Source organism: Anomaloglossus baeobatrachus, chromosome 1 (assembly GCF_048569485.1).
Source record: "Anomaloglossus baeobatrachus isolate aAnoBae1 chromosome 1, aAnoBae1.hap1, whole genome shotgun sequence".
Classification (NCBI taxonomy): domain Eukaryota; kingdom Metazoa; phylum Chordata; class Amphibia; order Anura; family Aromobatidae; genus Anomaloglossus; species Anomaloglossus baeobatrachus.
In genome coordinates, this window is record NC_134353.1 from 938554252 (window position 1) to 938579251 (window position 25000).

A 25000-nucleotide genomic window follows, 5' to 3' on the forward strand; every position below is an offset into this window, starting at 1 on the left:
TAAGAAGCGTTCCATCTGTTTGTGTGTTCATCAAAGGGGTTTCCCAGGATTTGGAAAAAAACATGGCAGAAACAGCGCCCCCCTGACCAAGGGTTTTACCTGGTATTGCAGCTCGGCCATCGTCACTTCAATACAGCAGAGTTACAAAACCCGGACACAATCCGTGGGTGACTGTTTGTTTCTGGAAGGAAGCCGACATGGTTTTTTTTTGTTTGTTTTTTTGGTTACCCCCGAATGCTCCCATTCACTGGCAGCAAGCATGGGTATTATAAATGGTGAAAAATAGAAATATATAGACTATATATTGCAAAACGTGTGATGATTAACTTTCAATATATGTCTGTAAAAGGGGAAATAATACATTTGCCACTGTCCCTTTTAATAAGTGCATTGTCTTCTCTCCCCGGCAGGCGGAGGTCTCACTAAAGTGTAACACCTGCAGGACCGACTTTTCCACCCGCAATAAACTCTTTACCCACCTGAAGACCACGGGACACGCGCTGGCCGTCCCTAACCCCCCCACAAACACGATCGCCGCCAAATCTAAGAAGGAAAAACGGAAAAACAAATGACCCGACATAGAGGGACCCGTTACTGCAGAGCCGAGGGAACCGCGCAGGAACGCGACATCGGCCGCACTCGCTCCACACCGTCCGCGAACGCATGGGGTCTATTGGGGGCGACTTCCCGCACCTCAGGACAGTGTCGGGGAGAACTGCACTCCCCATCATCATGATCACGTGGAGTCCCATCAGCATCGTCCGCCGTCCTGTGTGCCCGTGTTTGTTAAGGGCGACGCACCGCCATATAATGGTGGCTGGGGCGCAACGCAAATTTAGACTGGATCATCATTATAAAGGAGACAATAGTCTTGTCTTGGTCGCTTTAATGGGGGACACAGGAACCATGGGCTAGTCTGCTGCCACTTGCAGGAGGACACTAGTAATGCACCTTAACAAAATTTAAAAAGAAGTCTCCTCCACAGAAAGCTATCCCTCGCCTGCTAAAATCCAGGCTCCTCGATGTCGGTGAGTCTGACCGGTCTTAGTCTTGGTAGGGTATTTTAGCCGCTCACCTTCTCTCTTCTGCACTTTGGGAGGCTTTAGGCCTTTCGGATGAGGGAGCGAGGGCCTCAGCCGTCACTTTTTTATTTAGATGGCACCTTCTTCATAGGTAAGAACCCAGTGCTCCTTTGGTGAGTTCCTCCTTTTTAATTTTGACTTGCCTGTCTTTAGCCAGGGTTTACCCCCAAGGTCTAGGTTGACACATCGCCTATCCTAGCCCAGCGGAATTGTCTTGTGGGCTATAAGTCAAGACTGGCCGTCCAGGCAGGGGGAACTCAAGGCCACCATACCAGGTCTTTGGATCCAGGGAACCTCAATCAGGGCCTGAGAGGTTCTCTCGTAATCTTATGCAGTCAGAGTGGTTCCACTCGTCCACTTTTTCACAGCTCCGCTTGAACATTTGGTTGCCTTGTAGTTTATCCCGTTATGTTCTGTAGAGGACTGACGCCTCTAGAGCCGCCATTGACCTCTGATTTTGATCTACCAATTGTACTAATCTGGGACAGCTCTGTCAGGGCACGGCTCCCTCCCGGGTCTGGCACCTCCAACTGTCTGGTTGAAGGCTCCTGGGTCTGACCCCTCCAGGCATCTGGTTGAAGGCTCCTGGGTCTGACCCCTCCAGGCGTCTGGTTAAAGGCTCCTGGGTCTGACCCCTCCAGGCGTCTGGTTGAAGCCTCCCGCCCCTGGCACCTCCAGGCGTCTGGTTGAAGCCTCCCGCCCCTGGCACCTCCAGGCGTCTGGTTGAAGCCTCCCGCCCCTGGCCCCTCCAGGCGTCTGGTTGAAGCCTCCCTCCCCTGGCCCCTCCAGGCGTCTGGCTGAAGCCTTCTGGGTCTGGCCCCTCCAGGCGTCTGGTTTAAGGCTCCTGGGTCTTACCCCTCCAGGTGTCTGGTTGAAGCCTCCCGCCCCTGGCACCTCCAGGCGTCTGGTTGAAGCCTCCCGCCCCTGGCCCCTCCAGGCGTCTGGTTGAAGCCTCCCGCCCCTGGCCCCTCCAGGCGTCTGGTTGAAGCCTCCCGCCCCTGGCCCCTCCGGGCGTCTGGTTGAAGCCTCCCGCCCCTGGCACCTCCGGGCGTCTGGTTGAAGCCTTCTGGGTCTGGCCCCTCCAGGCGTCTGGTTGAAGCCTCCCGCCCCTGGCACCTCCGGGCGTCTGGTTGAAGCCTTCTGGGTCTGGCCCCTCCAGGCGTCTGGCTGAAGCCTTCTGGGTCTGGCCCCTTCAGGCGTCTGGCTGAAGCCTCCTGTGTCTGGCACATCCAGGCGTCTGGTTGAAGCCTCCTGTGTCTGGCCCCTTCAGGCGTCTGGTTGAAGCCTCCCGCCCCTGGCCCCTCCAGGCGTCTGGTTGAAGCCTCCCGCCCCTGGCCCCTCCAGGCGTCTGGTTGAAGCCTCCCGCCCCTGACCCCTCCAGGCGTCTGGTTGAAGCCTCCCGCCCCTGGCCCCTCCAGGCGTCTGGTTGAAGCCTCCCGCCCCTGGCCCCTCCAGGCGTCTGGTTGAAGCCTCCCGCCCCTGGCCCCTCCAGGCGTCTGGTTGAAGCCTCCCGCCCCTGGCCCCTCCAGGCGTCTGGTTGAAGCCTCCCGCCCCTGGCCCCTCCAGGCGTCTGTTCTACTCAGGAGACGCTATTTTGTCTAATGTCCATCTTTGTGGAGCTCTTACCTTTGCCTCTAGGGATGCAAATCTTTGAAGAAGGGTGCGACAAGTGGCAGTAACCTGAGGGGCAGCTATTCTTCCTTCGGCAGTGCTGGTATTCATTTTCCCACCCCAGGAACAGCTGTAGGGCGTCCTATGGTTCCTGTGTCCCCCAATGAAGCGACCTAGAAATTTCAAGGGGTTGTCCAGGATTTTAACATTAATGGCTTATGTATGCTTAGGATAAGTCATCAAATGTCTGATCGGTGGGGTGCCCACCCAGCACCCTCGCTCATCAGCTATTACCGGTACCATCACCAAAATAACTTCACTGCACATCCGCCCCCTATTGATTGGATTAGGAGACGGATATGCAGTACCTGACCGCGGCTACTATACAGTCGACCAAGCTGTGCTGTGCAGCTGCGCAACCGCGTAGTGGCGGCATCAGGAACAGCTGATAAGTCGGGGTGCCAAGTGTCGCACCCCCACCAGTCAGACATTGATAATATTTACTGAGGATTGGATATGCATCTTAAAGTCCTGGACAACCCCTTTAACATTTTGGGTCCTCATTTGGGGGACACTGCACCCACCCTGGTTGGTGTGTATTTATGCTGTCTTTCTTTTTGGGGCGCTTGTTTTTCCAGTTTCATCAGGCTTCTTCTCCTGCTTTCTCACTAACTGAGGAGACCTGGTGATGGCAGGAGCGAGTCTGCCGGGGAGAAGACGGCTTATTTTAAGTTGTATTCTTAGTGTCGGCCACCAGGTGGCAGCAGAGTAGCCCATGTCTCCTGTGTCCCCAGTGAACACTATGAGAAATAGGTTTTACGGTGATTACCAAAAAAATCTTCAATTTTATTTTTTTTTTACTTAAATGCATGTATTTTGGGCCAAAGTTCATATTTACAATCGGGTTTTCATTTAAAACTTTGGACCATTCACCTTTTATATTCTACATAACGAGTTAACAGACAATCCTTCAGCGAGCTCGTTCTTGCAAGGAGTTTTTAACCCTTCAATCTTCATTTTTCAGATGTTTTTAACTGATTTATGACCTCATATTACATTAAAAGTTAAATGTGCCGGGAAGCGGAGATCGTGGAAAAGCCAAATAGTTCCAAAAATGATTTTTGGCGCCAAATACCTGCATTTAAGCAAAAATAAAACAAAAACCTTTTTAATGGTTTCTTTTGCTAAATATTTGGTGTGAGGAAAAGCTCGAGGCCGCATATGATGAGGCGTTAGTTTTAGGACTGAAGTAATAAATCCGCCCCAGTGTACAGTATCATGGAGCTATTCTTCCATGGGGCACCATATGGCGGCACATGGCATTTGCTGCCTCCTGAGGCCTTACCCCAGGGATAGTTTTGTAGTTGTTGGCCCTCTCCTGGATCACTTGTGCATTATGTTATCAGCCCATTGATTTTAATGGGAGCCTTATCAAGATGAGCATACTAATAAATACTTATGGGATCCCGTCAGCAGATCCCTCATGATCCGCTCATCCTGCCTTTTAAAATTGATGGTTCTGGCATCATTATTAGGGAGACGGGGGGTTCAGGCAACAGTAGTCCCTCCGGTTAGCAGTTTAAAAGAGGCTGCGGCGCTCATGGTTTACTTTTTCAGCACCGCAGCCTCTTCAAACAGCTAATAAGGGGGGGGGGGGCGATGGTCGGACCCCACTGACCTCATGTTGAAGGGGACGTCTGGTTAAAAAAAAAGAGTTCTTGGATCTGTAAAAAAAAAATGAATTGATACTCACCTGCCGTTCCATTGTGGCACTGGCTGTGGAGGTAGTCACCGTTCAATCAGCCGCAGAATCTGAGCATTTCTTGAATGGATATTATCTAATAATGAACTGTTCATAGTCACCGGTGATTGTCTGCAGCGGTCCCTGCGGCTGGTGGAACGGTGACGTCTCCACAGTCACCGCTGACAACACAGCAGCGTGTGCTGAATATAGATGGGTCCCCAATAAGTGAGTATCCATTAATTTGTCATTTTTTTACTCATCCAAGCCACTGGGAAACTTTTTTTTTTTAACCCCCTGATAACCCCTTTAAAGTCTATATAGCCCTTTTAAAATCTTTGGATGCATTTGCAGACCAATTAATTACTTTTTATTGCCTTAATTATAAAATAAATGAACCAATTTTGCAGTAAAAACATATATTTATGCCTTCAGCTCCTGTGCTGACCTGTGTCTCCATGGTAACAGACTACAAACAACCTCTGTGTAGTCAGATCCTGAAGTCCATATATTTTTTTTTTTTTCTTTTCAGTTTTCCTTATTCCTTATTTTTCTTTTTTTTTTTTTTTGCTTACATTTTGGTAGACGAGGAAAATGTAAAGGACAGATGGACCGGAGTGTGGCTTGGGATCGGACCACGCAGTGTTTGTGGTCTGTTACCATGGAGACGCAGGGGTCTGCATAGAAGCTGAAGACCAGAAAACGATGATTTTTAAATTGCACATTTTTCTGATTTTAGATAGATCAGGGGAAAAAGAAGGGAATTTTGTTTACTTACCGTAAATTCCTTTTCTTCTAGCTCCAATTGGGAGACCCAGACAGTGGGTGTATAGCTACTGCCCTCTGGAGGCCGCACAAAGAACTACACTTAAAAGTGTAAGGCCCCTCCCCTTCTGGCTATACACCCTCCCGTAGGAGTACAGATTCCTCAGTTTTAGTACCAAAGCAAGAAGGAGGAAAGCCAATAACAGTTTCAAAAACAAATTCAATCCGATAATACGATCGGAGAACTTAAGAAACAACATGAACAACATGTGCACCCGAAAAACGAAACCCTAAGAACAAATAGGGCGGGTGCTGGGTCTCCCAATTGGAGCTAGAAGAAAAGGAATTTACGGTAAGTAAACAAAATTCCCTTCTTCTTTTTCGCTCCTAATTGGGAGACCCAGACAGTGGGACGTCCAAAAGCAGTCCCTGGGTGGGTAAAAAGATACCACATGAACGGGCTGTCAGACAGCCTCTTCCTACAGGTGGGCCACCGCCGCCTGAAGGACCTGTCTACCTAGGCTGGCATCTGCCGAAGCGTAGGTATGCACTTGATAGTGTTTGGTAAACGTGTGCAGACTCGACCAGGTAGCCGCTTGGCACACTTGCTGAGCCGTAGCCTGATGCCGCAATGCCCAGGACGCACCCACGGCTCTGGTAGAATGGGCCTTCAGTCCAGATGGAATCGGAAGCCCAGCAGAACGGTATGTGTGAAGAATTGGTTCCTTGATCCACCGCGCCAGGGTGGATTTGGAAGCTTGCGATCCCTTATGCTGACCAGCGACTAGGACAAAGAGCGCATCAGAACGGCGTAGAGCCGCCGTGCGAGAAATGTAAATCCTGAGTGCTCTCACCAGGTCCAACAGATGTAAACCCTTTTCAAATTGGTGAACTGGATGCGGACACAAAGATGGTAAAGTGATATCCTGATTGAGATGAAAGGAAGAAACCACCTTGGGAGAAAACTCTGGAATTGGACGCAGTACTACCTTGTCTTGGTGAAACACCAGGAAGGGAGATTTGCAAGATAACGCCGCTAGCTCGGACACTCTTCGAAGAGACGTGACCGCCACAAGAAAAACTACCTTTTGTGAAAGCCGAGAAAGGGGAACCTCTTTCAAAGGCTCGAAAGGCGGCTTCTGGAGAGCAATGAGAACCTTGTTCAGATCCCAGGGTTCCAATGGCCGTTTGTAAGGAGGAACGATATGACAAACTCCTTGGAGAAACGTGCGTACTTTAGAAAGCTGTGCCAAGCGCTTCTGAAAGAATACGGATAGCGCGGAGACTTGACCCTTAAGAGAGCTAAGCGACAAACCTTTTTCCAACCCAGACTGCAGGAAGGAAAGAAAAATTGGCAATGCAAATGGCCAGGGAGAAAACCCTTGAGCCAAGCACCACGCTAAGAATATCTTCCACGTTCTGTGATAGATCTTAGCTGAGGATGGTTTTCTAGCCTGTCTCATTGTGGCAACAACTTCATGAGATAAACCTGAGGCCGCTAGGATCCAGGACTCAATGGCCACACAGTCAGGTTCAGGGCCGCAGAATTCAGATGGAAAAACGGCCCTTGAGACAGCAAATCTGGACGGTCTGGTAGTGTCCACGGTTGGCCTACCGTGAGATGCCACAGATCCGGGTACCACGACCTTCTTGGCCAATCTGGAGCGACGAGTATGGCTCGATGGCAGTCGGACCTGATTTTCCGGAGAACTCTGGGTAACAATGCTAGAGGTGGGAACACATAGGGGAGTCGGAATTGCGACCAATCCTGAACCAAGGCGTCTGCCGCCAGTGCTCGGTGATCGTGAGACCGTGCCATGAAAACTGGGACCTTGTTGTTGTGTCGTGACGCCATCAGATCGACGTCCGGCGTCCCCCAGCGGCAACAGATCTGCTGAAACACGTCCGGGTGAAGGGACCATTCTCCTGCGTCCATGCCCTGGCGACTGAGAAAGTCTGCTTCCCAGTTTTCCACGCCTGGGATGTGAACTGCGGATATGGTGGACGCTCTGCTTTCCACCCACGTCAAAATCCGTTGGACTTCTTGAAAAGCTTGGCGACTGCGTGTTCCCCCTTGGTGGTTGATGTACGCCACCGCCGTGGAATTGTCCGACTGAATCCGAATCTGCTTGCCTTCCAGCCATTGTTGGAAGGCTCGCAGGGCAAGATAGATTGCTCTGATTTCCAGAACATTGATCTGCAGGGTGGACTCTTCCAGAGTCCACATCCCCTGAGCCCTGTGGTGGAGATACACCGCTCCCCACCCTGATAGGCTCGCATCCGTCGTGACCACTGCCCAGGACGGGGGAAGGAACGACTTTCCCTGTGACAATGAGGTGGGGAGAAGCCACCAACGCAGAGAGTCCTTGGCAGTCTGAGAGAGGGAGACAGTCCTGTCGAGGGACGTCGATTTCCCGTCCCATTGGCGTAGAATGTCCCATTGTAGAGGGCGCAGATGAAACTGCGCGAACGGGACTGCCTCCATTGCTGCTACCATCTTTCCTAGGAAATGCATGAGGCGCCTCAGTGAGTGCGACTGGCTCTGAAGGAGAGATTGCACTCCAGTCCGTAGCGAGCACTGCTTGTCCAGTGGAAGCTTCACTATCGCTGAGAGAGTATGAAACTCCATGCCAAGATAAGTCAGAGATTGGGTCGGGGTTAGATGAGACTTTGGAAAGTTGATAATCCACCCGAAACTCTGGAGAGTGTCTAGTGCCACCTTCAGACTGTGTTGGCATGCCTCTTGAGAGGGTGCCTTTATAAGCAGGTCGTCTAGATACGGGATGACCGAGTGACCCTGCGAGTGCAGAACAGCTACTACTGCTGCCATGACCTTGGTGAAGACCCGGGGGGCTGTTGCCAGACCGAAAGGTAACGCTACGAACTGCAGGTGTTCGTCGTGTATGACGAAGCGTAGGAAACGCTGATGCTCTGGTGCGATCGGCACGTGGAGATACGCATCTTTGATATCTATTGATGCTAGAAAATCTCCTTGAGACATTGAGGCTATGACGGAGCGTAGGGATTCCATCCGGAACCTCCTGACTTTTACGTGTCTGTTGAGCAACTTTAGATCCAGGACGGGCCGATACGATCCGTCCTTTTTTGGGACCACAAACAGATTGGAGTAAAAACCGTGACCTTGTTCCTGAAGAGGGACGGAGGTCACCACTCCTTCCGCCTTTAGAGCGGCCACCGCCTGCAACAGAGCATCGGCTCGGTCTGGTGGTGGAGAAGTTCTGAAGAAACGAGTTGGCGGACGAGAACTGAACTCTATCCTGTACCCGTGAGACAGAATATCCCTCACCCAACGGTCTTTGACGTGTGACAGCCAGATGTCGCCAAAGTGGGAAAGCCTCCCACCGACCGCGGGTGTGGGAATCGGAGACCGCAAGTCAGGAGGACGCCGTCTTGGCAACGGTTCCTCCGGCTGTCCTTTTTGGGCGTGACTGAGACCTCCAAGAATCTGAGCGTCTCTGGTCTTTTTGAGTCTTTTTTGACGAGGCGAATTGGGACCTGCCCGGTCCTCGAAAGGACCGATAACCAGACTGACCCTTCCTCTGTTGGGGTCTGTTTTGTCTGTGTTGCGGTAAGGATGAGTCCTTACCCTTGGAGTGTTTGATGATTTCATCCAAACGCTCTCCAAACAATCGGTCACGAGAAAAAGGCAAATTGGTTAAGCACTTCTTGGAATGAGAATCTGCTTTCCAATGTCTCAACCACAGGGCCCTACGCAAAACAATGGAGTTGGCTGACGCCACTGCCGTGCGGCTTGTAGCGTCAAGAACAGCATTAATCGCGTACGACGCGAATGCCGCCATTTGCGAGGTCAATGGTGCTACCTGCGGGGCAAATGCACGTGTGACGGAGTCAACTCGCGCAAGCCCGGCTGAGATAGCTTGGAGTGCCCATACGGCTGCAAAAGAAGGCGCTAATGACGCTCCAATCGCTTCATAGATGGATTTCAGCCAGAGCTCCATCTGCCTGTCAGTGGCATCTTTAAGTGCCGCTCCATCTTCAACTGCAACCAAGGATCTAGCTGCAAGCCTGGAAATTGGAGGATCCACTTTTGGACACTGGGTCCAACCCTTGACCACCTCAGGGGGAAAAGGATAGCGTGTATCTTTAAGCCGTTTAGGAAAACGCCTTTCAGGATAAGCGTGGGGTTTCTGGATTGCGTCTCTAAAGTCAGCGTGGTCCAGAAAAGTGCTTAAAGTACGCTTAGGGTATCTGAAATGGATTCTCTCGTGCTGCGAAGCTGACTCCTCCACAAGAGGAGCTGGTGGGGAAATATTTAACATCTTATTGATGTTAAATATAAGATCATTAACTATGGCGTCACCATCTGGTGTATCTAGATTGAGAGCGGTCCCAGGATCAGAATCCTGATCAGTTACGTCCGCCTCATCACCCATAGATTCATCTCGCTGGGATCCTGACCATTGAGATAAATGTGAAGGCCCGTCATAGCGAGCCCGCTTAGGCTGCCCGGGGCCATCGTCCGAGTCAGAGTCTTCACCCTGAGGTGTATATGCCCGTCCCGGAGCTTGGAGCTGAGGGGGACCAGGGGGCAATGATTGCACAGTGTCCGTGGCCTGAAGTACAGGCCTAGCTCGCAATGTGTCAAGAATTTGTGACATAGTGAGAGACATTCTGTCAGCAAAAGCTGCAAACTCAGTTCCTGTCACCTGGACAGCATTCACAGGTGGTACACCCTGGGTCACGTCCAGCAGAGGTCCCGACTGTGCAAGCGCCGCAGGGGCCGAGCACTGCACACAATGGGGGTCCGTGGAGCCTGCCGGTAGAAAAGTCCCACATGCGGTGCAGGAAGCATATAATGTCTGTGCCTTGGCACCCTTGCGTTTTACGGACGACATGCTGCTGGCTCTCTGAATGTGAGAGAGTCTATAGTCAAAGGGCGACCAGCGCTATGCAATACAAAGTATTTGTAGAAACAAAATACTAAGAATACTACTGGCACAAGAGGGGGTGAGCCCTGAGGGCTGCTTACCGCCCGCTGAATAGCGGGTAAGAGGCGCAGAATTCCTTGTCTGGGTCTCCCCGGCTCCCCTCTGCAGCTCAGCGTGTCAGCAGGAATGGCTGCCGGCGTCTGTGGAGAGGGGCGGTCCGTGGGAGTTCCCAAACAAAAGTGCGGGAAACAGTGTCCCCTCTGTGCCGATTGTGAGGGCTGGAGTATGTAAAAACGACTCCAGCCCTCAGCGCTGATGCACTGGCCAGCGTCCCGCCCCTGGCAGGTCTGGGGGCGGGAACGAACGGAAGCAGGCCGCAAAAGCCGGGGACTCGAGTTATCAGCGCGGCCGCCGTAAAAGCGCGGGCCGCGCTGAAGTCCCCGGCGCACCACAAGTGCCAGCCGCGCCGCAGTCCCAGCGGCCGGCATGACCGATTCCTAGACGTGGCCAGCGTCCCGCCCCTCTCCTGACTGGCAGGTCCGGGGGCGGGAACGAACGGAAGCAGGCCGCAAAAGCCGGGGACTCGAGTTATCAGCGCGGCCGCCGTAAAAGCGCGGGCCGCGCTGAAGTCCCCGGCGCACCACAAGTGCCAGCCGCGCCGCAGTCCCAGCGGCCGGCGCGACCGATTCCTAGAAGTGTGCCTGCTTCAGCGAAGCTGAATGAGGCCATGGCACAAGCGCCGTAGCGCTGATGTCCCCCGGCGCACTACAACACCCAGCATGCTGCGGTGTGAGCGCCAAATGCACGGGGACACAGAGTACCTTGAGGAAGCAGGGCCATGTCCCTGATGTACTCCGCTCCATCCAGCATCTTCTCCAGGGGCTGTAGATGGAGCCCGGTCTCAGTGCCTGGAGACCAGTAAATCCCACTTCACCCAGAGCCCTGTAAAAAGGGATGGGGAAGGAATCAGCATGTGGGCTCCTGCCGCCGTACCCGCAATGGGTACCTCAACCTTACAAACACCTCCGACATACAGTGGGGTGAGAAGGGAGCATGCTGGGAGCCCTGTTTATGGGCCCTCTTTTCTTCCATCCGACATAGTCAGCAGCTGCTGCTGACTAAAAACAATGGAGCTATGCGTGCGTGTCTGACCTCCTTGCGCACAAAGCTAAAACTGAGGAATCTGTACTCCTACGGGAGGGTGTATAGCCAGAAGGGGAGGGGCCTTACACTTTTAAGTGTAGTTCTTTGTGCGGCCTCCAGAGGGCAGTAGCTATACACCCACTGTCTGGGTCTCCCAATTAGGAGCGAAAAAGAAAAAAGATTGAAAGAGTGGACGCGGCCTTTAAGTATCGAGAGGTTTCCCAGCCCAAATCTCACGACCGGTCTGGTCTCTAAGATAAGGTTTAATCAGCATGGGGCGTTTTTCTTTCTTTATGAAGGTGCTTAAAGGGGATCTCCTCCCACAATTGCCTGTTTAGGGGTTAGACACTTTCCCTTTTAATTGAACATTTGCTTGTACATGTATAATGAACATTATTACTGGCACAGTGTCGCACTCGGCTCTGCTGCTTTCGCCGGTAATCCTGTGTGATTTATGCCTTGGATATGAAGTCTCGGCTGTCGCCTTAATGTTTAGAAGTAGTGAATGGCTTCCTGGTGACCTAGCGGGAGAAGGCTCATGTCTTATTCACTCCTGATCTCAGGAATGATGTGTCACCCACTATGCCCAGGAGCTGCTGCGGATCAGGATTTCACTGCTGAGCCTTAAAGGGAGTGTGTCAGCCCAAACTGTCAGTATACAGTAAGCATGTAGCCTTTTATGGGATATTGTGACCAGACCAGGAGGCTCGACGCGCCCCGGGTGTGGCCAGGCCAGGAGGCTCGGCGCGCCCCGGGTGTGGCCAGGCCAGGAGGCTCGGCGCGCCCCGGGTGTGGCCAGGCCAGGAGGCTCGGCGCGCCCCGGGTGTGGCCAGGCCAGGAGGCTCGGCGCGCCCCGGGTGTGGCCAGGCCAGGAGGCTCGGCGCGCCCCGGGTGTGGCCAGGCCAGGAGGCTCGGCGCGCCCCGGGTGTGGCCAGGCCAGGAGGCTCGGCGCGCCCCGGGTGTGGCCAGGCCAGGAGGCTCGGCGCGCCCCGGGTGTGGCCAGGCCAGGAGGCTCGGCGCGCCCCGGGTGTGGCCAGGCCAGGAGGCTCGGCGCGCCCCGGGTGTGGCCAGGCCAGGAGGCTCGGCGCGCCCCGGGTGTGGCCAGGCCAGGAGGCTCGGCGCGCCCCGGGTGTGGCCAAGCGATTAAATTAGAGGTGCGATATCACCGCAGGCTGTGTACTTGCCTTTTACTGGCAGTTTGGGGTGACACTCCCTTTTAAGATCTCCACAATTCCTGTGCGTCCTTTCTATTGTTGCGTTGAATCCATCTCATGTTCAGGTTCTTGTACCTCTGCAGTTTTCCCATCATGTACAGCTGAAAATAAATTATTTTATTACCACGAGTTGCCGGTGTTCATTCTTGTGGTAGGTGGTGTTCACACGTTGCATTATTTGAGTTTTCTGCAAATTTAAAAGCTGCTTTGTATAGTACCAGCAAAAGCTGTTAGATTCCAGAAATGACCTACACAGTTAGAATTTTTGAGACTAAGCTGAGCAAAAGCTCTCCAAATCTCAAAACCTTTTAGTTTCTGCTTTGAAAAACCTACAAAAAGACCCTGTATACATACCCTGTTGATTTAAGGAGAACTTGCAGCAGAATGACTCTGGAGAACTTGCAGTAGAATGTCTATGGAGAACTTGCAGTAGAATGTCTATGGAGAACTTGCAGTAAAATGTCTATGGAGAACTTTCAGTAAAATGTCTATAGAGAATAGGTTATAGAAAAGTATTCTAGTGTTTTGTATTTACTGCTTCTATTTAAACGTATCCATGGTAACAGACCACAAACAAATCTTGTGTAGTCAGATCTTCAGCAAGTTTTTCTTTTTTGTTTGTGTATTTTAGGAGGTTTTTTGTTTTCTTGTTTTTTTTTTTTTTTTTTTTTTTTTTTTTTTTTTTTTTTTTTTTATCCGGATCTGCTTCATTTACTCTAGAATGTGTATTTTAAACCAGATTAGCTTCAAAATTTGTGTAAAATTAAAAAAATAAAAAACTTTTCTTTGTCGCTCCATTGGGAGACCCAGACGATTGGGTGTATAGCTATGCCTCCGGAGGCCGCACAAAGTATTACACTCAAAAGTGTTAAGCCCCTCCCCTTCTGCCTATACACCCCCCGTGCTCCCACGGGCTCCTCAGTTTTTTGCTTTGTGCGAAGGAGGTCAGACACGCACGCACAGCTCCACAGATTGGTCAGCAGCAGCTGCTGACTATATCGGATGGAAGAAAAGTGGGCCCATATAGGGCCCCCAGCATGCTCCCTTCTCACCCCACTCTTGTCGGCGGTGTAGTTAAGGTTGAGGTATCCATTGCGGGTATGGAGGCTGGAGCCCACATGCTGCTTTCCTTCCCCATCCCCCTCAGGGCTCTGGTGAAGTGGGATCCTATCGGTCTCCAGGCACTGAGACCGTGCTTCATCCACAACTCCTGGGAGACTGCTGGATAGGAGCCGGGTATCGTTCAGGGACATGGCCCTGCTACTTGGAGGTACTCTGTGTCCCCGTGGGGACCGCGCACAGCAACACTCCAGCATTGCTGGGTGTGCTAGTGCACCGGGGACCGCGGCGCTGACCGGGTTAATATGTGCCATTACACACTCAGCGCTGCTGAGTGTGTTTATGTATAGGGACTGCCGCACTAACCGCCGCTGCCAGGGAAACACTGCGGCGCGGCTGGGACTTGTAGTGCGCCGGGGACTTTCGCGCCGGCCGCGCTTTTACGGCGGCCGCATTTATTACTAGAGTCCCCGGCTTTTTGCGGCCTAGTTTCCTTTCCTCCCGCCCACAGCCCTGACAGGCAGGGGAAGGGCGGGACGCTGCACAGAACGAGCAGCACTGAGGGCTGGAGCATGCTTTGCATACTCCACTCCCCTCACTGTGCACAGTGCAGGCACCAGGTCCCGCTCTTTCTGAGCCTCGCCCACGGCTCCCTCCTCTCCTCAGGACGCCGGCAGCCATTCCTGTCAGCTCCTTGGACGCTACAGAGGGGGACAAAGTCTGGGAGACTCAGGCAGGGACTCTGGTGGCCTCACAACCGCTTTAAGCGGGTGGTAAGCAGCACCTGTGGTGCTAGCCCCATTGTGCAGTAGTGTAACATTATATGTTTATGGTATACATATTTTACACTGTATGGTGCACAGTTGATTTCTGGCTATATACCCTATTGTGTTACTCAGGGAAGATAATAGCATGGCGCCCACGAAAGGCAGGGGTGCCAAAACACAGGCTTATTATGCTGCCTGCGCCGCATGTATGACCCCGCTACCGGCAGGTTCCACTGACCCTCATTGTGTGCACTGTTCGGCCCCTGTGGCACTTACTCAGCTAGAGCCTCTGCTAAGGGGGGCCCAGGGGGAGCCACCTGCTGACACTGTTCAGGTGACGGGGACAGAGTTTGCAAAACTCTCTGAGACTATGGCTAAGATACTAGAAGCCTTGCAGTCCAGGCCGGTATCTCAGCACAGGGACTCCGTTGAATCTTTGTCCCCTGGCCCACCTCAGTTGGACCAACAATGTCCTCCCGGGGTGTCTCATGGATCCCAGGCTGAGGGTTCTGACACAGACCCCAGCCCCAGACCGACTAAGCGAGCTCGCTTGACAATTCCCTTGACATCCTCATATTGTTCAGGGTCTCAGCGGGGGGAATCTCTAGTTGATGATGCGGACACAGCTGATCAGGATTCTGATCCTGAGGCCCTCTCAATCTTGATACTCCTGATGGGGACGCCATAGTGAACGACCTTATTGCGTCCATCAATCGTATGTTGGATATTTCTCCCTCAGCTCCTCCGGTGGAGGAGTCAGCTTCACAGCAGGAGAAATTCCGTTTCAGGTTTCCCAAGCGTACACCGAGTATGTTTCTGGACCACTCTGATTTCAGAGAGGCAGTCCAGAATCACCATGCTTGTCCAGATAAGCGTTTTTCTAAGCGCCTTAAGGATACACGTTATCCCTTTCCCCCTGACGTGGTCAAAAGTTGGGCTCAGTGTCCCAAAGTGGATCCTCCAATCTCCAGACTGGCGGCTAGATCCATACTTGCAGTGGAAGACGGGGCTTCACTCAAAGATGCCACTGACCGGCAGATGGAGCTCTGGTTGAAATCCATCTATGAAGCTATCGGCGCTTCTTTTGCCCCAGCATTCGCAGCCGTATGGGCGCTGCAAGCTATCTCAGCAGGTCAAGCGCAAATTGACGCAGCCACACGCACGTCCGCGCCACAGGTGGCGTCCATAACCACACAGACTTCGGCATTTGCGTCTTACGCTATTAATGCTGTTCTGGACTCTGCGAGCTGTACGGCGGTTGCAGCCGCCAATTCGGTGGTACTCCGCAGGGCCTTGTGGCTACGGGAAAGGAAGGCAGATTCTGTTTCCAAAAAGCGCTTAACCAGTTTGCCAATTTCTGCCAACCGATTGTTTGGTGAGCGTTTGGATGAAATCATCAAACAATCCAAGGGAAAGGATACATCCTTACCCCAGCCCAAACCGAAAATACCCCAACAGAGGAGGGGGCAGTCGAGTTTTCGGTCCTTTCGGGGCGCGGGCAGGTCCCAATTCTCCTCGTCCACAAGGCCTCAGAAAGATCAAAGGAACTCTGATGCATGGCGGTCTAAGTCACGTCCTAAAAAGGCCACCGGAGGTGCCGCTACCAAAGCGGCTTCCTCATGACTTTCGGCCTCCCCACTCCGCATCTTCGGTCGGTGGCAGGCTCTCCCGCTTTTGCGACACCTGGCTGCCACGGGTAAAAGACCGTTGGGTGAGAGACATTCTGTCTCACGGTTACAAGATAGAGTTCACCTCTCGTCCCCCGACTCGATTCTTCAGGTCATCCCCGCCTCCCGAGCGAGCCGAGGCTCTTCTGCAGGCGCTGGGCACTCTGAAGGCAGAAGGAGTGGTGGTCCCTGTTCCTATTCAGCAACAGGGTCACGGTTTTTACTCCAACTTGTTTGTGGTCCCAAAGAAGGACGGGTCTTTCCGTCCTGTCCTGGACCTGAAACTTCTCAACAAACACATAAAGACCAGGAGGTTCCGGATGGAATCCCTCCGCTCCGTCATCGCCTCAATGTCCCAAGGAGATTTCCTTGCATCGATCGATATCAAGGATGCATATCTCCACGTACCGATTGCTCCAGAGCACCAGTGCTTCTTGCGCTTCGCCATAGAAAACGAACACCTGCAGTTCATGGCACTGCCGTTCGGCCTAGCAACAGCCCCACGGGTTTTCACCAAGGTGATGGCTACTGTAGTAGCGGTCCTCCACTCTCAGGGTCACTCGGTGATCCCGTACTTGGACGATCTGTTGATCAAGGCACCCTCTCTAGAGGCATGCCAACACAGCCTCGACGCTACCCTGGAGACTCTCCAGAGTTTCGGGTGGATCATCAATTTTCCAAAGTCAAATCTGACACCGGCCCCATCGCTGACATATCTTGGCATGGAGTTTCATACTCTCTCAGCGATAGTGAAGCTTCCACTGATCAAGCAGCGGTCACTACAGACAGGGGTACAATCTCTCCTTCAAGGCCAGTCACACCCCTTGAGGCGCCTCATGCACTTCCTGGGGAAGATGGTGGCAGCAATGGAGGCAGTTCCGTTCGCGCAGTTTCACCTGCGTCCACTTCAATGGGACATCCTACGCAAATGGGACAGGAAGCCGACGTCCCTCGACAGGAACGTCTCCCTCTCTCAGGCGACCAAAGCTTCCCTTCGGTGGTGGCTTCTTCCCACTTCATTATCGAAGGGGAAATCCTTCCTACCCCCATCCTGGGAGGTGGTCACAACGGACGCGAGTCTGTCAGGGTGGGGAGCGGTTTTTCTCCACCACAGGGCTCAGGGTACGTGGACCCAGCAAGAGTCCTCGCTTCAGATCAATGTGCTGGAAATACGGGCAGTGTATCTTGCCCTGAAGGCGTTCCAGCAGTGGCTGGAAGGCAAGCAGATCAGAATTCAGTCGGACAATTCCACAGCGGTGGCATACATCAATCACCAAGGCGGCACACGCAGTCGGCAAGCCTTCCAGGAAGTCCGGCGGATTTTGATGTGGGTGGAAGCCACGGCCTCCACCATCTCTGCAGTTCACATTCCAGGCGTGGAAAACTGGGAAGCAGACTATCTCAGTCGCCAGGGCATGGACGCAGGGGAATGGTCCCTTCACCCGGACGTGTTTCAGGAGATCTGTTGCCGCTGGGGGGTGCCGGACGTCGACCTCATGGCGTCCCGGCACAACAACAAGGTACCGGTGTTCATGGCACGGTCTCAAGATCCCAGAGCTCTGGCGGCAGACGCCTTAGTTCAGAATTGGTCGCAGTTTCAGCTCCCTTATGTGTTTCCTCCGCTGGCACTGTTGCCCAGAGTGTTACGCAAGATCAGGGCCGACTGCCGCCGCGTCATCCTCGTCGCTCCAGACTGGCCGAGGCGGTCGTGGTACCCGGATCTGTGGCATCTCACGGTCGGCCAACCGTGGGCACTACCAGACCGACCAGACTTGCTGTCCCAAGGGCCGTTTTTCCATCTGAATTCTGCGGCCCTCAACCTGACTGTGTGGCCATTGAGTCCTGGATCCTAGCGTCTTCAGGGTTATCTCAAAACGTCATTGCCACTATGAGACAGGCTAGGAAACCAACGTCCGCCAAGATCTACCACAGGACGTGGAAAATTTTCCTGTCGTGGTGCTCTGCTCAGGGTTTTTCTCCCTGGCCTTTTGCCTTGCCCACTTTTCTGTCCTTCCTTCAATCTGGACTGGAAAAGGGTTTGTCGCTCGGCTCCCTTAAGGGACAAGTCTCAGCGCTTTCTGTGTTTTTCCAGAAGCGCCTAGCCAGACTTCCACAGGTACGCACGTTCCTGCAGGGGGTTTGTCACATCGTTCCTCCTTACAAGCGGCCGTTAGAACCCTGGGATCTGAACAGGGTGCTGATGGTTCTTCAGAAACCACCATTCGATCCAATGAGAGATATTTCTCTCTCACGCCTTTCGCAGAAAGTGGTTTTTCTAGTAGCAGTCACTTCACTTCGGAGAGTGTCTGAGCTAGCAGCGCTGTCATGCAAAGCCCCTTTCCTGGTTTTTCACCAGGACAAGGTGGTTCTGCGTCCGGTTCCGGAATTTCTCCCTAAGGTGGTATCCCCCTTTCATCTCAATCAGGATATCTCCTTACCTTCTTTTTATCCTCCTCCAGTTCACCAATGTGAAAAGGATTTGCACTTGTTAGATCTGGTGAGAGCACTCAGACTCTACATTTCTCGTACGGCGCCCCTGCGCCGCTCGGATGCACTCTTTGTCCTTGTCGCTGGCCAGCGTAAAGGGTCACAGGCTTCCAAATCAACCTTGGCTCGGTGGATCAAGGAGCCAATTCTCGAAGCCTACCGTTCGGCTGGGCTTCCGGTTCCCTCAGGGCTGAAGACCCATTCTACCAGAGCCGTGGGCGCGTCCTGGGCTTTGAGGCACCAGGCTACGGCTCAGCAGGTGTGTCAGGCGGCTACCTGGTCGAGCCTGCACACTTTCACGAAACACTATCAGGTGCATACCTATGCTTCGGCGGATGCCAGCCTAGGTAGACGAGTCCTTCAGGCGGCGGTTGCCCACCTGTAGGAAGAGGCCGTTTTACGGCTCTCTTACAAGGTATTATTTTACCCACCCAGGGACTGCTTTTGGACGTCCCAATTGTCTGGGTCTCCCAATGGAGCGACAAAGAAGAAGGGAATTTTGTTTACTTACCGTAAATTCCTTTTCTTCTAGCTCCAATTGGGAGACCCAGCACCCGCCCCTGTTTTTTTGTGTACACATGTTGTTCATGTTGAATGGTTTCAGTTCTCCGATATTCCTTCGGATTGAAGTTACTTTAAACCAGTTTTTAATTCTTTTCCTCCTTCTTGCTTTTGCACCAAAACTGAGGAGCCCGTGATGCACGGGGGGTGTATAGGCAGAAGGGGAGGGGCTTTACACTTTTAAGTGTAATACTTTGTGCGGCCTCCGGAGGCATAGCCTATACACCCAATTGTCTGGGTCTCCCAATTGGAGCTAGAAGAAAAGGAATTTACGGTAAGTAAACAAAATTCCCTTCTTTGTCATCACATTAAAGCTGTCAGTCATGCTGAAGGGATGGGTGACATCTTACAACACAAGGTTTGTTGTCTGTTACCATGGAGACACACAGGTCTGCATTGGAGCTGTGGAAACAAAACAAAATTCTTAAGGTAAGTTTTTTTTTTTTTTTTTATCATAAATAATTATCCAGCCTCAAATAAAAAAAAACCTTGCGAATAACTAAGGATTTTGCCTTCATTCCTGTATTAAAAAAAAAATAAATGAAATATCTACTCCTTTTCCTGCCTTATCTGCATTATCACCACATACACATTTGGAGTACAGATGCTGGCAGTGATCAGCACCTGTCTAAATATGGAGACAAGCTGGAAAAAAATAAAAAAAATAAAAAATGGTTCTGATTAAAACAAAACACTGAGGAGAGAAGAAGTACTGCACTGACACTTCACTGCCATCATCTGTACTCCAAATTATATTTTGCAAGTAATTTGAGGAAAAACAAGATTTAGGCCACTTACATGCAGGGTTTTGTTTTTTGTTTTTCTTTTTTTTTTTGTTGTTTTTACAGGAATTGTTAACATTCAATGTTGGACAAAATAAAAAAAAAAAACAAAAAAAAGCACCCGGGCTGATGCGTATAATAAATAAGATTTCATTCCGGTCTCCTTCCGTCTGAATATTTCTTTGCAGAAAGCCAAAGAATCTACAACAAGCTGTAGAGGAGTTTGTACAAATTTTAATAGCATTGGGTGCGGTATTACAGAATAATTAGCTCCGCACGTGACCGGGGGCGCCCGCGATACCTCATATATTTATTTTAGTGTTTTATTCTAATAAAAATGTCGCTAGTTTTGTTTCCTTGTAGTGAATATTTTGCAGTTCCAGATTCTTGGTCTTCAGGGTCATCGCGCCGCCGTGTCCAGGTATTTGGTGATCGCTGCCTCTAACACCGAGACTGCGAAATCCGCGTCCTCCTTCGTGATGCACATCGGAGGTTTGATTCGAAAAGTCTGTTTTTGAAAAAATGTAAAAATAAAAAATCATCTTTATGTCCCCATTGATAAGAAATAATTTCTCCTCGTTAATTCCTCTCTGAACCTCCTAATAGACTGACACTTGCTGTTCTGTTCAGATTATGTAGAAACAATCAGCTCCACAGCACACCTCCCGCTCCTCCTGTATGACTGATAACCCATCTATATATAGTATACAGATAACACAGGATTCACAATAATGTCACAACTCACCTGTTCCCCCCTCCTGTACATTGACTGATAACTATATATAGTAGATAACGATACAAACAACCTAGCATTCATTATAAATGATGTCCCAGCTCACCTACTCCTCCTATACAATGACTGATAACACCTCTATATACAGCTGATAGCACAGGATCCACTAATCACAATAGTTGATGTCGCAGCTCACCTCTTGTATAATTACTGATAACCCAACATCCACCATTCACAATAAACATCACAGCTCACCTCCTCGTCCTGTACAATGACTGATAACTCTATATAAATTAACTAACACAGGATCCACCATTCAGAAGAGATATCACAGCACACCTCCTTTCCCTCATATTCAATGACTGATAACACCTCTATATGCATTAGGTAACACAGGATCCACCAGTCACAATAGGTGATATCACAGCACACCTCCTGTACAATGATTGATAACACCGCTATACACAGCAGACACCACAGGCTCTACTATTCACAATAGGTGATGTCACAGCTCACCTCCTCGTCCTGTACAGTGACTGATAACACCTCTATACACAGTAGAGAACACAAAATCCACCATTTACAATAGGTGATATCATAGCACACCTCCTGTACAATGATTGATAACACCGCTATACATAGCAGACACCACAGGCTCTACTATTCACAATAGGTGATGTCACAGCACACCTCCTGTGCAATGATTGATAACACCGCTATACATAGCAGACACCACAGGCTCTACTATTCACAATAGGTGATGTCACAGCTCACCTCCTCGTCCTGTACAGTGACTGATAACCCGATTATACACAGCAGAGACCACAGGATCCACCATTCACAATAGGTGATATCACAGTTCACCTCCTCCTCCTCCTGTACAATGACTGATAACTCCTCTATTTACAGTAGATAACACTGAATCCAAAATTCACAATAGCTGATGTCACAGCTCACCTGCTCCCCCTCCTGTACAATGACTGATAACCCCTCTATATACAGTAGATAACACTGAATCCACTATTCACAATAACTGATGTCACAGCTCACCTCTTCCCCCTCCTGTACAATGACTAATAACACTGGATCTACCATTCATAATAGGTGATGAGAGGTCATCAGACACGACTAGAGGTGTAACTTACATTATTGTACAGTCCTCCTTTTCCGCACAGCACACCTAGGTCGCGGCAGTGCTCCCATATGACGTTCAGCTCTACTACAGGGAGCGGTCGCTGGGTTTTCTGGAAAAATAAAAAGTCAAAACATTATTAAATTGTCAACGAGCCCTGTCTAGTTTAATAGACGGGGCCTCATTCTAGACTCATCTTTTGCCTTGAAAAGCTACAAAAATATTCTGTCTTTAATTTTTTTGCCCAATTGTAAGGATTTGAGGGTAAAAATTATTTTTGGAATTGAATTCAAAATATTGCTCGTTTTGCCTTCTATTTCCTCTCTGCTGCACTTCCTATTGGAGGCTGCAGAATGAGCTAACTGAGGATCGGTGAGTGAGCTCAGTGACATCTGATGGAGTTTTTACCTTTTTTTTATTGGAGCTTTTTTCAGCTGATTTATGCTCAGATCTACTCAAATTTGCTTGCGCAGGTACACAAAAGCAAAATTTTAATGAAACCTATTGCAAAAATTAGTTTCAGCCCCAGATACATGCACCTCTGGAAAAAGTGTCCATAAAAGTGGAAATCCACTATTTACATATAGCCCATTGGATCTCTATCTCTACAGCTTTCCATCGTCTTGTGCATTACAGTTCTTACCTTATCCGTCACCATCTCCACTCCGATCATTAACCCTTTCCCGCGAACGTCTCCAACTATTTCAAACTTTTCCCGAAGTTTGGAAAGTTCCAGCAGCAGATAATTTCCCACCGTGTTACAGTTGTCCTGTAAAGCGTCCTCTTCAATCACCTACGGAGAAGGGGATGGGAACATGTGAAAACCCGAAAACGACTCCAGTCAGTGACCCAAATGTGCCCCATCAGTAATTCATAGAAAGACGGTCATTAATATCAAGGAATGGACATGTATATATTGAATGGTTACATATTACAGCATTTCAGAGTGCAGCTATATTCTTTTTGTTAGATTGACTAGTTATTTTAGCTTGCACCTGTTCACACTTGTCTCATTCTTGGAGGTACTGGTCAGTTTTTTTGATAATTGCAGCATATTTTCTTCTGACTGAGCAGCCTGGGATGTTCCTAATTATAATTGGATCCTTCCTGCCCTTAAAATTTTAGTCCTACAGCCCGGGGACAGGCATATAAGGTTAGGGTACCAACAAAGGGATACGCCTTGTCACTGGCTGTTGGGCTCTCAACTTGTGTGCAAAGTGCCTCATTTTTTAATATAGATTCTATAGCAATAATGAAATTCCAATTTGAAATATTTACATAATCAAAGGTTACATATTATAGCATTTCAGAGTGCAGCTATATTCCTTTTGTTAGATTGACTAGTTGTTTTAGCTTGCAACTGTTCACACTTGTCTCATTCTTGAATATGCTGGTCAGTTTTTTGATATTTGTAGTATACTTTCTTCTGTGTTTTTAATTATGGGTGGATCCCTCCTGCCCTTAAAAATTTTAGTCCTACAGTCTGGGGAGAGGCATATAAGGTTAGGGTCCTAACAAAGGGATACACCTTGTTGCTTGCTGTAGGTTTCTCATGAATTGGCCAATTTGAGATATGAGTACCCCATTTTTTAACATAGTTTCTAAGTAGTAATGAAATTCCAATTTCATATATTCAGTGGTTACATATTACAGCATTTCAGAGTGCAGCTATATTCTTTTTGTTAGATTGACTAGTTGTTTTAGCTTGCACCTGTTCACACTTATCTCATTCTTATTTATTTATCATATTTTCTTCTGGCTGAGGACACCGCCTATCAGCCTGGGGTGTTCTTAATTATATCTGGATCCTTCCTGATCTTAAAATTGTAGGCCTACAGCCCAGGAAGTGGCTTATAAGGTTAGGGTCCCAACAAAGGGATACGCCTTGTCATTGGCTGTTTGGATCTCGTGAATTGGCCAATTTATGACTGAATACTTTATTTTTAGCACAGTTTCTATAGCAGTAATGCAATTCCAATTTCATATATTCAATGGTACTTATATCATTTCAGGGTGCAGCTATATTCTTTTTGTTTGATTGTTTTAGCTTGCACCTGTTCACACTTGTCTGATTCTTGGAGGTGCTGGTCAGTGATTTGATATTTGTAGTATATTTTCTTCTGACTGAGCAATCTTAATTATATCTGTAGCCTTCCTTAAAATTCTAGGCCTACAGTCCAGGAAAAGGCATAAACAGCTAGGAGGGATACACCTTGTCACTGGCTGTTGGGGGTCTCTTGAATTGGACAATTTGCGTGCTAAGTACCTCATTTTTTTTAGCACAGTTTCTATAGCAGTAATGTAATTTGAATTTCATGTATTGGTTACATAGTATAGCATTTCAGAGTGCAGCTGTATTCTTTTTGTTAGATTGACTAGTTGTTTTAGCTTGCACCTATTCACACTTGTCTCATTCTTGGAGGTTCTGGTCATTTTTTTTTTTTTATATTCGGAGTATACTTTCTTCCACCCATCAGCCTGGGGCATTTTTAACTATAGCTGGATCCTTCTTGCCCTTTAAAATTGTTGGTTTAGGTCCCGAGGAGAGGCATATAAGGTTAGGGTCCCAATAAAGGGATACACCTTGTGACTGGCTGTTTGGGCTCTCATGAATTGGCCAATTTATGCACGGAGTACCTCATTTTTAGCTTAGTTTCTATAGCAGTAATGTAAATCCAATTGCGGTTATGTATTACAACATTAACTGTAAATCTATTTTCATATCATCAATGGTTACATATTACAGCATTTCAGAGTGCAGTTGTATTCTTTTTTTTTTTTTTTTTTTTGATTGATTAGTTGTTTTAGCTTGCACCTGTTCACACTTATCTCATTCTAATTTATTCATCATATTTTCTTCTGGCACACAGAAGGACACAGCCTATCAGCCTGGGGTGTTCTTAATGATATCTGGATCCTTCCTGACCTTAAAATTGTAGGCCTACAGCCCAGGAAGAGGCTTATAAGGTTAGGGTCCCAACAAAGGGAAACGCCTTGTCACTGGCTGTTGGGCTCTCGTGAATTGTCCAATTTGTGACTGAATACCTTATTTTTAGCACAGTTTCTATAGCAGTAATGCAATTCCAATTTCATATATTCAGTGGTACTTATATCATTTCAGAGTGCAGCTATATTCTTTTTGTTAGATTGATTAGTTGTTTTAGCTTGCACTTGTTCACACTTGTCTAATTCTTGGAGGTGCTGGTCAGTTATTTGATATTTGTAGTATATTTTCTTCTGACTGAGCAATCTTTATTATATCGGTAGCCTTCCTTAAAATTGTACGCTTACAGCCCAGGAAAAAGCATATAAGGTTAGGAGGGATACGCCTTGTCACTGGCGGTTG

At 49.6% G+C, this 25000-nt stretch overlaps 2 protein-coding genes across 2 annotated transcripts in view; one reads left to right on the plus strand and one right to left on the minus strand.

Annotated features, from left to right (window-relative positions):
- DNAJC21 (DnaJ heat shock protein family (Hsp40) member C21) overlaps positions 1–5234 on the plus strand; it is a 36573-nt gene extending 31339 nt beyond the window's left edge. Inside the window, exon 12 of the mRNA XM_075328459.1 lies at positions 411–5234. Within this exon, the coding sequence (XP_075184574.1) occupies positions 411–572 (162 nt within the window). The 3' untranslated portion in view covers positions 573–5234. The remainder of the gene's footprint in view (positions 1–410) is intronic.
- Positions 5235–20011: 14777 nt separating this feature from the next.
- Positions 20012–25000, minus strand: part of AGXT2 (alanine--glyoxylate aminotransferase 2) — a 50059-nt gene continuing 45070 nt past the window's right edge. The window contains exons 12-14 of the mRNA XM_075343588.1: positions 22298–22447; positions 21668–21766; positions 20012–20297 (exon numbers count right to left, since the gene is read on the minus strand). Of these exons, the coding sequence (XP_075199703.1) occupies positions 20190–20297; positions 21668–21766; positions 22298–22447 (357 nt within the window). The 3' untranslated portion in view covers positions 20012–20189. The remainder of the gene's footprint in view (positions 20298–21667; positions 21767–22297; positions 22448–25000) is intronic.